This window comes from Pleurodeles waltl, chromosome 11 (assembly GCF_031143425.1).
Source record: "Pleurodeles waltl isolate 20211129_DDA chromosome 11, aPleWal1.hap1.20221129, whole genome shotgun sequence".
Lineage (NCBI taxonomy): Eukaryota > Metazoa > Chordata > Amphibia > Caudata > Salamandridae > Pleurodeles > Pleurodeles waltl.
This window is the reverse complement of record NC_090450.1, coordinates 990576525-990590037: the sequence shown is the minus strand read 5'-3', so window position 1 is coordinate 990590037 and position 13513 is coordinate 990576525. Positions and strand designations below refer to the sequence as shown.

At 46.2% G+C, this 13513-nt stretch overlaps 1 protein-coding gene across 1 annotated transcript in view; it reads right to left on the bottom strand.

Moving 5' to 3' along the window:
- Positions 1-1291: 1291 nt before the first annotated feature.
- The window catches only part of PPIL2 (peptidylprolyl isomerase like 2), a 280729-nt gene continuing 268507 nt past the window's right edge, over positions 1292-13513 (bottom strand). Inside the window, exons 18-20 of the mRNA XM_069215327.1 lie at positions 13018-13080; positions 10358-10500; positions 1292-3074 (exon numbers count right to left, since the gene is read on the bottom strand). Coding sequence (XP_069071428.1) covers positions 2975-3074; positions 10358-10500; positions 13018-13080 — 306 coding nt within the window. The 3' untranslated portion in view covers positions 1292-2974. The remainder of the gene's footprint in view (positions 3075-10357; positions 10501-13017; positions 13081-13513) is intronic.

Sequence of the window (13513 nt, the reverse complement as noted above, 5' to 3'; positions counted from 1 at the left end):
TACCTAGGACTCCAAAGTCAACATGCTGAAAAACAATCTTTCGGGCTCTTTGAGCACAGCTTAGGTCAAATCCTCTCGCTGGCTGAATAAAAGGAGCGCAACAAATGGGGCTGACGGGCTGCTAAGGCATTGTGTTCACAGAGTATATTGTACTCACGTACACTGGATTCCCAGCACTAAATATTGAAAATGTGAATCTTTGAAAGAGACAATGGTAAAGACACATGCTTGATGACTTCATGTCTTCTACCTTAATTATAGAAACACATCCACCAGATATGTACCTCACACGCCTTCCACGCCACACAACGTAAACAATGGTTTATTATGCTTGGACAATACTGTACTGAACTAAGAACATGTAACAAATCTGTTGGAAAAATAACCACTTATACAACCACAACCACTTACGACATCTAGGATACGTCCACATTAGGTCTGAATACAGCAAATTCAACATCTGCAACTGAAACATTACCATGTCCTTTCACTCCTCACTCATTGTCAGATTGGTTTAATAATCTGTGTATTGCAGTCATTTTAGTGCAGTGTCTTGGTTGTTGAAGGCGTTTTAGAATAAAACATTGCATAAAACTTCATGCACAAGTGAACAACGCTCTCCTCCTCTGAACAGTGGAGGTGCAGTGCTTATATCGTCTGAGGTGTGGTGGTCGTATCTGTAAAAAGTGTGGTGGTCATATCTGTAAAGGTGTGGTGGTCATATCTGTAAAGGTGTGGTGGTCATATCTGTAGAGGTGTAGTGGTCATGTCTGTAAAGGTGTAGTGGTCATGTCTGTAAAGGTGTAGTGGTCATGTCTGTAAAGGTGTAGTGGTCATGTCTGTAAAGGTGTAGTGGTCATGTCTGTAAAGGTGTGGTTGTCATATCTGTAGGGGTCATATCTGTAAAGGTGTGGTGGTCATATCTGTAGAGGTGTAGTGGTCATATCTGTAGAGGTGCGGTGGTAATATCTGTAAAGGTGCGGTGGTCATATCTGTAAAGGTGTGGTGGTCATATCTGTAAAGGTGTGGTGGTCATATCTGTAAAGGTGTGGTGGTCATATCTGTAAAGGTGTGGTGGTCATATCTGTAGGGGTTTAGTGGCCATATCTGTAAAGGTGTGGTGGTCATATCTGTAGGGGTGTAGTGGTCATACTACACACTTTTCTCATCAAACCACATGTGTACAAGGGAATATGTACCAGGAGCTGCGAACAGGCTTAGCGTCAGTGATGGCATGGCTCTGAGCAAAGGTAAGACAAGCAGGACCAAAAATAGAAATCCAACATGAACATAAGATTTATTTTTTATTAAAAAGAAATAACGGATGTAGAAATGTCAAGAAGGGAAAGTGTAAAAAGGTACAAATATGATGGCCCACCCCTGGGGGCTTGCACACCCCCTGCAAAATGCAAGAATCTGGTAGAAAGTGAGGAAGAATCCGTGTTACGAGCCTGCTGTACTTCTGCTGGATGATCAAAGTTTTGACATCAGTCCTGGCCTCCTAAAACGCTGGTAGCTGTCAAAGATCTCCCTAGGTCGTAGGTACCACCGGTGGACACATCAGCTCAGGCACATCTTGTCATTCTGCACGTCTAGGTGCCACCCAAGGCTAGGGACATCTGAATGGGCAGTCTGCACTAACGCAAGGTGCATGTGGTCAGGACATCACTGTGGTCTCTTTGTACATCTGGGAGGTGCCCAGAGCCAAGGTTATTACAATGGGCCTACTTGTACCCTTAGGCGGAGCCCATAGCTAAAGGCATAGTCAAGCAAGCTTTTAAGTCAGACTGCTGACGAAGCGAGGATGCCTGAGGCCAGGAACATTGTCTCAAACTTCTGTACATCTGGCAAGGATCCAGGGCCAAGAAGACTAACAAGGCCGCTTGCACTATTAGAGGGTACTGGTGACTTGGAGGCACGGACATGCTAAGCCTCTCTTTTGAGTGTTTAAGGGATACTGGGAGTGCTATCCTCACAGTCACACATGCACAATAGTATTAAAGTCCAAGTTAAGTGATATCAGTTCTCAGCATGGATTGAAACCTTCTGGATCATGTCTACTGAACACCTGAGGTTCACAATATTTTCTATTTTGAGATGGTCTGATAACTCCAAAATTGATTTTCAAGGATCAAATATGTCTACTTGAAAAAACTAGCGGCAACAAACTGGAGAACTGTCAACAGATGGACCTCTGCCACTCTTCTCAACTTAACATGGCACCAGTCAAGTTTATTTGCCAATCAAAGGTATTTGGAAAAAGATTTTTTGCTTTTTGAGGCAAGGAAGCAGCGGTACTGCAGAGTCACATGGGTTCAGGTACATATTAGTACGTCCAGGGCTTTTAACGTCCAATCACACCTACAGCGTTCCAAAAAGGAGACAGGAACAAACAGAAGATATGCCAGAAATGGAGAGGCGTTAGCCATCTTCCTGCTGGCCAGACCTGAGCAGAACTCAAGGCTAGTAGAAGAGAAGGCAGCATCAACTCACATTTATATTCTGAAAGCTATTTTATGACACTAGCACAAAAGATAATCCAGAATGCAACTACAAATCTGGTGTAGCTTAATTTAACAAAGAAACAGAGAAGAGATGAGCCTTAGAGACCAGGGTCAGGCATGAGGTGCACTTTACTTTGGCTGGTCACAGTGCTTGTGCTACCAGATAGCCCTGCTGCTCCACCCTTGAATCCCCGTGACCTTTGGCTGGTAACTTCCTATACCCAAAGCTCCTCCTGTGTCCAGACGGGTCACTCCGCTCTCTCTCAACCTCATTGGCCCAGGCTGGTCAACTTGATGATCCCCTGTTTGATTCTGTCCACAATCCCAGGCTGGTCACCACGCTAGACCATGAGCTGGCCAAATCCGAATCCCTCAGCCCCCTACCCAAAAGACCCTCTGCAGCCCCGGCCCGTACAAGCATTCTCTGTTCTCAAGATGGGCAGTCTCTGGTGCAAGCCACTGATCCATGGCTACCAGGAGCTGAAGTTCCCAAACCCTTGGCTGGTCTTCTCTTTCTTGCTGGTTGTTGAGCTGCTGTTTGGGGGGGTGCTGTCCTCTGCGGCTCGTTTCCTGAAGGAGAGAGAGAGATGAAGGTTGGAAGCAGCAAACAATTCTTCATGGTATGCACGTCAACAGACTCAGGTTTCATACTTTAGTTATGGTTTCTTTTTTATATAAAATACTCATTGCTATTTCAGCATGGGTACCTTCAGAGCTCTGCCAGAGCACTTCCATCTGTTCCGGCAGCGCTCAATGCTTTTCTAGAAAAACAAACCTGTCCTCTGACTTACTAGCTGCATTTGATAGAGATTATTAACTTCCCTTGCGACCAGGACCCCCCCCCCTTCTACTGCGGGCCCATGTACTACCTCCAAAGAGCTGACTATTCAACTTATGTGGCAGCCTACCCTTCTACTGCGGGCTCATGTGCCCATGTACTACCTCCAAGGAGCTGACTATTCAACTTCCGTGGCAACCTACTCTTCTACTGCAGGCTCCTGTACTAGTGGAGAAGTGTGGCACAATGGTTAGAGCGGCAGACCCTGATGCAGAGATCTGGCCCGGGACCAGGGTTCAATTCCCACCTCGGCGGGTCTTGGGCTCAATTCCCTTGGACCAGATAATTCTCGCCTCGGTGCCTAATCTAATTAATGAGTCTAACTCTGGGCAATAGCTTGCTTAATCTCCACAACGGCCCTCACAGCGCTTGGATGCTTGGCTTCACCCTGGGGCTGTCCAGGAGTGGGCGCCTCACAGGAAAAAGCCAGGAGGCTTTAGTAGTGCGCTATACAAGTGCCAAGTAAGGTATGTACTACCTCCAAGGAGCTGACTATTCAACTTCCATGGCAGCCTACCCTTCCACTGCGGGCCTGTGTACTACCACCAAGAAGCTGACTATTCAACTTACGTGGCGGCCTACCCTTCTACTGCGGGCCCATGTACTACCACCAAGGAGCTGACTATTCAACTTACATGACAGCCCACCCTTCTACTGCGGGCCCATGTACTACCTCCAAAGAGCTGACTATTCAACTTACGTGACAGCCTACCCTTCTACTGCGGGCCCGGGTACTACCTCCAAGGAGCTTACTATACTTCTGTGGCAGCCTACCCTTCCACTGCAGGCCCCTGTACTACCTCCAAGGAGCTTACTATTCAACTTACGTGGCAGCCTACCCTTCCACTGCAGGCCCGTGTACTAACTCCAAGGAGCTGACTATTCAACTTCCGTGGCAGCCTACCCTTCTACTGCAGGCCCCTGTACTACCTCCAAGGAGCTGACTATTCAACTTACGTGGCAGCCTACCCTTCTACTGCTGGCCTGTGTACTACCTCCAAGGAGCTGCCTATTCAACTTACATGACAGCCTACCCTTCCACTGCAGGCCCCTGTACTACCTCCAAGGAGATGACCATTCAACTTACGTGGCAGCCTACCCTTCTACTGCAGGACTGTGTACTACCTCCACGGAACTGACTATTCAACTTACGTGACAGCCTACTCTTCTACTGCGGGCCCGTGTACTAGCTCCAAGGAGCTGCCTATTCAACTTACATGACAGCCTACCCTTCCACTGCAGGCCCCTGTACTACCTCCAAGGAGCTTACTATTCAACTTACGTGGCAGCCTACCCTTCCACTGCAGGCCCGTGTACTAACTCCAAGGAGCTGACTATTCAACTTCCGTGGCAGCCTACCCTTCTACTGCAGGCCCCTGTACTACCTCCAAGGAGCTGACTATTCAACTTACGTGGCAGCCTACCCTTCTACTGCTGGCCTGTGTACTACCTCCAAGGAGCTGCCTATTCAACTTACATGACAGCCTACCCTTCCACTGCAGGCCCATGTACTACCTCCAAGGAGCTTACTATTCAACTTACGTGGCAGCCTACCCTTCCACTGCAGGCCCGTGTACTAACTCCAAGGGGTTGACGATTCAACTTCCGTGGCAGCCCACCCTTCTACTGCAGGCCCGTGTACTACCTCCAAGGAGCTGACTATTCGACTTCTGTGGCAGCCTACCCTTCTACTGCACACCCCTGTATTACCTCCAAGGAGCCGACTATTCAACTTACGTGGCAGCCTACCCTTCCACTGCAGGCCCGTGTACTACCTCCAAGGAGCTGACCATTCAACTTACGTGGCTGCCTACCCTTCTACTGCGGGCCCGTGTACTACCTCCAAGGAGCTGACTATTCGACTTCCGTGGCAGCCCACCCTTCCACTGCAGGCCTGTGTACTACCACCAAGGAGCTGACCATTCAACTTCCGTGGCAGCCTACCCTTCCACTGCAGGCCTGTGTACTACCTCAAAGGAGCTGACTATTCAACCTCTGTGGCAGCCCACCCTTCCACTGCAGGCCCGTGTACTCCTCCACTCAACTGTGCAGCCCCTACCCCACTCTTGTGTTTGCCCGTGCCTCATGACTTCCGCCAGCTAAGCCAGAGCACATCCCATTCAGCTGTGACCCCTCCCTTGTGCACAGCAGGTCTCTCCTGAGGGCACCCCACAGTGCTCCTGCAGCATGGCCGCGCAGACCCCACCACGCTACAGGAATATTTAATTGCAGCGCTCCCATGTTTCTGCAAGCACAGCCATGGTGGAAAACAAATGAATATTTTCCTGAGATACATTCTGCAGCAGAGCAACCTTAGGCCCGGGGCGGTGCACTGCAGGTCTTAGTGCATTTCACATAGTTCAGGACAAATGTATGGAAGCAATGACCGGCAATGAGCAAACAAAGACGTCTAAAAAGGAACTGCTAGTCTCTAACTGGTACCCTTTCTACACCCACAACCCTGGCACTGGTTGTGCTGTACAGACTGTAAAGGAAGGGAAATGTCCAGTGTCACATGTATGTAACTTTCTGTTATTCAATAACCTGATCTCTGGACTGGTTGTGCGTATACACTTGAAGACAGACAAACATCCCATGTCACATGTATGTAACTTTGTTATTCAATAACCTGACCTCTGGACTGGTTGTGCGGTACATACTGCAAAGACAGAAACATCCCATGTCACATGTAAGTAACTTTCTGTTATTCAATAACCTGATCTCTGGACTGGTTGTGCGTATACACTTGAAGATAGACAAATGTCACATGTATGAAACTTTCTGTTATTCAATAATCTGATCGCTGGACTGGTTGTGCGGTATAGACTGTAAAGACAGACAAACATCCCATGTCACATGTATGTAACTCTCTGTTAATCAATAACCTGATCTCTGGACTGGTTGTGCGGTACATACTGCAAAGACAGAAACATCCATGTCACATGTAAGTAACTTTCTGTTATTCAATAACCTGATCTCTGGACTGGTTGTGCGTATACACTTGAAGATAGACAAATGTCACATGTATGAAACTTTCTGTTATTCAATAATCTGATCGCTGGACTGGTTGTGCGGTATAGACTGTAAAGACAGACAAACATCCCATGTCACATGTAAGTAACTTTGTTATTCAATAACCTGACCTATGGACTGGTTGTGCGTATACACTTGAAGACAGACAAACATCCCATGTCACATGTATGTAACTTTGTTATTCAATAACCTGACCTCTGGACTGGTTGTGCGGTATAGACTGCAAAGACAGACAAACATCCCATGTCACATGTATGTAACTCTCTGTTAATCAATAACCTGATCTCTGGACTGGTTGTGCGGTACATACTGCAAAGACAGAAACATCCCATGTCACATGTAAGTAACTTTCTGTTATTCAATAACCTGTTCTCTGGACTGGTTGCCCGGTATAGACTGTAAAGATAGACAAACGTCCAATGTCACATGTATATAACTTTCTGATATTCAATAACCTGATCTCTGGACTGGTTGTGCGGTACATACTGCAAAGACAGAAACATCCCATGTCACATGTAAGTAACTTTCTGTTATTCAATAACCTGATCTCTGGACTGGTTGCCCGGTATAGACTGTAAAGATAGACAAACGTCCAATGCCACATGTATATAACTTTCTGATATTCAATAACCTGATCTCTGGACTGGTTGTGCGGTATACACTTGAAGATAGACAAACGTCTCATGTCACATGTATGTAACTTTCTGATATTCAATAACCTGATCTCTGGACTAATTGTGCGCTATAGACTGTAAAGATAGACAAACATCCTATGTCACATGTATGTAACTCTCTGTTAATCAATAACCTGAGCTCTGGACTGGTTGTGCAGTATAGACTGTAAAGACAGACAAACGGCCAATGTCACATGTATGTAACTTTCAGTCATTCAATAACCTGATCTCTGGACTGGTTGTGCGCTATACACTTGAAGATAGACAAACGTCCCAAGTCAAGTGTATGTAACTTTGTTATTCAATAACCTGATCTCTCGACTGGTTGTGCGTATACACTTGAAGATAGACAAACTTCCCATGTCACATATATGTAACTTTCTGTTATTCAATAACCTGATCGCTGGACTGGTTGTGTGGTATACACTTGAAGACAGACAAACATCCCATGTCACATGTATGTAACTTTGTTATTCAATAACCTGACCTCTGGACTGGTTGTGCGGTACAGACTGCAAAGACAGACAAACATCCCATGTCACATGTATGTAACTTTCTGTTATTCAATAACCTGATCGCTGGACTGGTTGTGCGGTATACACTTGAAGACAGACAAACATCCCATGTCACATGTATGTAACTTTGTTATTCAATAACCTGACCTCTGGACTGGTTGTGCGGTATAGACTGCAAAGACAGACAAACATCCCATGTCACATGTATGTAACTCTCTGTTAATCAATAACCTGATCTCTGGACTGGTTGTGCGGTACATACTGCAAAGACAGAAACATCCCATGTCACATGTAAGTAACTTTCTGTTATTCAATAACCTGTTCTCTGGACTGGTTGTACGGTACAGACTGTAAAGATAGACAAACGTCCAATGTCACATGTATATAACTTTCTGATATTCAATAACCTGATCTCTGGACTGGTTGTACGGTATAGACTGTAAAGATAGACAAACGTCCAATGTCACATGTAAGTAACTTTCTGTTATTCAATAACCTGTTCTCTGGACTGGTTGTGCGGTATACACTTGAAGATAGACAAACGTCTCATGTCACATGTATGTAACTTTCTGATATTCAATAATCTGATCTCTGGACAAATTGTGCGCTATAGACTGTAAAGATAGACAAACATCCTATGTCACATGTATGTAACTCTCTGTTAATCAATAACCTGATCTCTGGACTGGTTGTGCAGTATAGACTGTAAAGACAGACAAACGGCCAATGTCACATGTATGTAACTTTCGGTTATTCAATAACCTGATCTCTGGACTGGTTGTGCGATATACACTTGAAGATAGACAAACGTCCAATGTCACATGTATGCCACTTTCCGTTAATCTGTAGCCTGTACCGTCCCCTGAATACAGTGCTTTGGCTAAGGGCATATACATTTTGGGTGCAGGGTGGGTATGAGGTTATATGTGTTGCACATACGTTGCTGTCATGATGATGTACTTCCCGACCCCTGGATACAGTGCTTTGGCTAAGAGCATATACAACGTGGGTATGAGGTTATACGTGTTGCACATACGTTGCCGTCATGTTGATGTACTTCCCGACCCCTGGATACAGTGCTTTGGCTAAGAGCATATACAACGTGGGGATGAGGTTATACGTGTTGCACATACGTTGCCGTCATGTTGATGTACTTCCCGAGCCCTGGATACAGTGCTTTGGCTAAGAGCATATACAACGTGGGGATGAGGTTATACGTGTTGCACATACGTTGCCGTCATGTTGATGTACTTCCCGACCCCTGGATACAGTGCTTTGGCTAAGAGCATATACAACGTGGGTATGAGGTTATACGTGTTGCACATACGTTGCAGTCATGTTGATGTACTTCCCGACCCCTGGATACAGTGCTTTGGCTAAGAGCATATACAACGTGGGGATGAGGTTATACGTGTTGCACATACGTTGCCGTCATGTTGATGTACTTCCCGACCCCTGGATACAGTGCTTTGGCTAAGAGCATATACAATGTGGGGATGAGGTTATACGTGTTGCACATACGTTGCCGTCATGTTGATGTACTTCCCGACCCCTGGATACAGTTCTTTGGCTAAGAGCATATACAATGTGGGGATGAGGTTATACGTGTTGCACATACGTTGCCGTCATGTTGATGTACTTCCCGAGCCCTGGATACAGTTCTTTGGCTAAGAGCATATACAATGTGGGGATGAGGTTATACGTGTTGCACATACGTTGCCGTCATGTTGATGTACTTCCCGACCCCTGGATACAGTGCTTTGGCTAAGAGCATATACAACGTGGGGATGAGGTTATACGTGTTGCACATACGTTGCTGTCATGTTGATGTACTTCCCGAGCCCTGGATACAGTGCTTTGGCTAAGAGCATATACAACGTGGGGATGAGGTTATACGTGTTGCACATACGTTGCCGTCATGTTGATGTACTTCCCGACCCCTGGATACAGTGCTTTGGCTAAGAGCATATACAACGTGGGGATGAGGTTATACGTGTTGCACATACGTTGCCGTCATGTTGATGTACTTCCCGAGCCCTGGATACAGTTCTTTGGCTAAGAGCATATACAACGTGGGTATGAGGTTATACGTGTTGCACATACGTTGCCGTCATGTTGATGTACTTCCCGAGCCCTGGATACAGTGCTTTGGCTAAGAGCATATACAACGTGGGGATGAGGTTATACGTGTTGCACATACGTTGCTGTCATGTTGATGTACTTCCCGAGCCCTGGATACAGTGCTTTGGCTAAGAGCATATACAACGTGGGGATGAGGTTATACGTGTTGCACATACGTTGCCGTCATGTTGATGTACTTCCCGAGCCCTGGATACAGTGCTTTGGCTAAGAGCATATACAACGTGGGGATGAGGTTATACGTGTTGCACATACGTTGCCGTCATGTTGATGTACTTCCCGAGCCCTGGATACAGTGCTTTGGCTAAGAGCATATACATTTTGGGTGCAGGGTGGGTATGAGGTTATACGTGTTGCACATACGTTGCTGTCATGTTGATGTACTTCCCGATCCCTGGATACAGTGCTTTGGCTAAGAGCATATACAACGTGGGTATGAGGTTATACGTGTTGCACATACGTTGCCGTCATGTTGATGTACTTCCCGACCCCTGGATACAGTGCTTTGGCTAAGAGCATATACAACGTGGGGATGAGGTTATACGTGTTGCACATACGTTGCTGTCATGTTGATGTACTTCCCGAGCCCTGGATACAGTGCTTTGGCTAAGAGCATATACAACGTGGGGATGAGGTTATACGTGTTGCACATACGTTGCTGTCATGTTGATGTACTTCCCGACGCCCTGCCGGTAAGTCTTGGGGGGCTGGCTGGCTTCATTTCGTGGCAGCACAGCCTTGGACCGGGCTTTCTCCGCTTCCTCCTCTTTCAACGCCTTCTCTCGCTCTGCAGCGACCTGTGGAAGGGAACATTGGGATAATATGTTATTTTTTTACATTTATAAGGCATGATGCCCACCCAGATTAGGATATCTTGATGTTAACACACCCAAGAAAGGACACAAAGGTGCCCAATCAGCCAGGCAGAGAAGAGATTAGTATGAGAGAAATAGAGGCGATGAACGACTCGTGAGTTTATACCGCGCCCATCACAACCAGCAGATCTGACCCGTTTGCATCATCCCACAGACTCCAGTTATGGTAGACGATGGCTACATTCCCCATAGCAGACAGATGCACCCTGGGCGACAGCCGATGGGGCAGACATCACTGGATATCCATAGCCCGCACTGGCTCCCCATGTCCAGCACAGCAGAGCATGGCTCTAACCACAATGTTCAGAGAAGAGCACAGCAGGATTGGAACTACTCTTAAAAAACTATTTTCCCCATAAGTCGTGGCTCAACCTCTTTCACCCTTGGTCTGAAGACAGTTAAATGCTCAGCTCGCAGTGCTGATTATTCAGAAGAATTTAGTCAATGCACAAAGAAGCCCAGAATAACATAAGACCCTATAAATAAAGAAAAATTTGCTTGTAATTTTAAGTCTGCAACTAAATTTACCTTTTTTCCAACCCCTTCTAGGAATTCATAGAGGGATTCCTGGCAGCTGTAACTTCATTTATGTGCAGGAGTTATAGTGCACGCATTTAGGATTCAACAAACCATAAATGCCACTCAAGTGGCAGTTTAGCCTTGGAACTTTGTGAACACCCATAAACGTTTGTTGGCACCTACAAACTCCTCTCCTTTTCCGTTCCATCCTGGAAATGGTTGGATATTTACTTCAGTCAAGGGCTGGCGTACACCCCATTTCTTGCGGGACAGGCAGTGGATGAATCCCTGTTTGATAGGGTATTGGGAAGGGGCTTTCCCCACGGGGAGAATACATTTTCAGATTGGGAAAAGGTGCATTTACACAGGAGATACTGTTCCCGCAGTAGGGATTTTTCCCACTTTTGAGAACTCCACACAGCGGGAACGGGATCAGACTGTGAACGTCATGACCTTCCCAAAAATACACATTGCGCAGCTTTTTATGTGTATTCCTGGTAATGTTTGTGAATCCCAGGGGAACACGTTATCAGTTTAGGTAATGCTCTTTGTGATCCATACTCTAGCTGACCATTGATTACTCAGCTACAGAATATTCCCAGGAGGCTGGTTCTGAAGATTATCAAGTAATAGCTCCTGTATGCTGGTAGGTGGCGCCGTGGGGCTCCACATCTGCCTCACACTGCTCTGGAACTGGTAGAGCAGAGAAGCATATACCTGCAACCCCAGCATGATTACATCAAATTCCATATTGTCCTCTTCACTACCTTCAGATGCAAGTCTGCTCAAACAAACCGCAGCTGGCAGCGAGCTGAAAATTACCTTGAGATCGCCTTAAAATTTGTGGTAGTCCCCTCTGCAGAATGCAGAGCCAGGAGGATGATGAATCTGCAGTGAGTATCTATCAGAAGGAGCGTTACCGAAAAAAGTAACCTGTTCTTCTGATAAATACTCTAAACCGCAGATTCCTCACCTTTAGAATAGATACCACAGCAGTACCTCCCAAGGGTGGAAGTCTGAGGATTGGAGTCAAATCAAAAAATCTTGCAAAATGGAGCAGCCAAAGTGACCTTACTGCCAGGCTGGAGTGTCAAAGCAGTAGGTGTTTTGTGAACATAAGAAGCAACGGCCATGTCGCAGCCAGGTAGATGTCTAGAACAGGCATTGCTCGTGCCAAAGAGATTGTAGCAAAATCAACCAGGCGACAGAAGGAATGCTTAAATTAATCTCAGCCACTGGCAATTGTTTCAGACTACTGTTGTTTGCCCACTGTGCTATTCTAGGCAGAAACCCGCCGTATGCAACTCAGACTTGGTCCTGCTCCTGAAGGAATGGTCCAGGTCTCTTCTAGATGGGAACACAAGCACCCCAACTCTTGTTTCAACCTACTTAGGTCTCATCAGTGAACAGGGTTGGTGCCGCTGCATGAACAAACGCACAAAAAACAACAAATGGATACACAGGGTGCACACACATGACATTCCTAAAGTTTACAAACTGCAACAACCAGGCACACACATCCTGCACAAAAGCACATAAGCATACACACAGGAATGACACAGTGCACACTGGTGACACAATATGTTTCAAGGGTTCAAACACAGAAACTGGCACTCAAAAGACACAAGGAATGTACACTGCTGGCTCCAAAGCATAGACAGGGGGGTGACACTCATAAAAGGGTCACACCGGGTACAGTAAGGCACACACTGGAACAAAAGGCACATACAAAAATACAGAAACTTATACAGGGCACCTTTTGGCACACAGAACACACATATGTCCAAGGCTGAGCATGAACACATAGTGACACATGGCACTTAAAGACGCAAGTGGCACACTGAGAAAAAGGAAGCATGAAAGAAGAAACTGGTACACAGGAAATACAAACAAGAACACAAACACAGGGTAAATACTCACCTGGATATCCGCCTCCTCAAATGGGTCCACAAATACAGTCACACTGAGGACTCTAATGTCTTCCTACAAAAAGAAAAACCATCATTGTACTTAGCACACTTTCACATTAGTAGACAGCTTTACAAATATAGCAGATTGTGAAGGTGTTACTGTCTGATCATGTTAGTTCCATGACTTTGCATCACAACATACCCTCAGAGGTACACTAATCTATAGACCACCCGGACCACGCCCCGCCTTCTGCGACACCATCACCGACAGCATCAGCTTGCACGCCCTCACCTCCACAGACTACATCATCCTCGGCGATTTCAACTTTCGCTTAGAAAACCTACAAGACCACAACACTACCTCCCTCATAGACAACCTCACCAACCTCGGGCTCAAACAACTGGTCACCGCACCCACCCACTCAGCAGGACATAAGCTCAGCGCAATTTTCACCGCAAGCCAACACATAGCCTACACCCACACCACCGAACTCCTCTGGACTGAC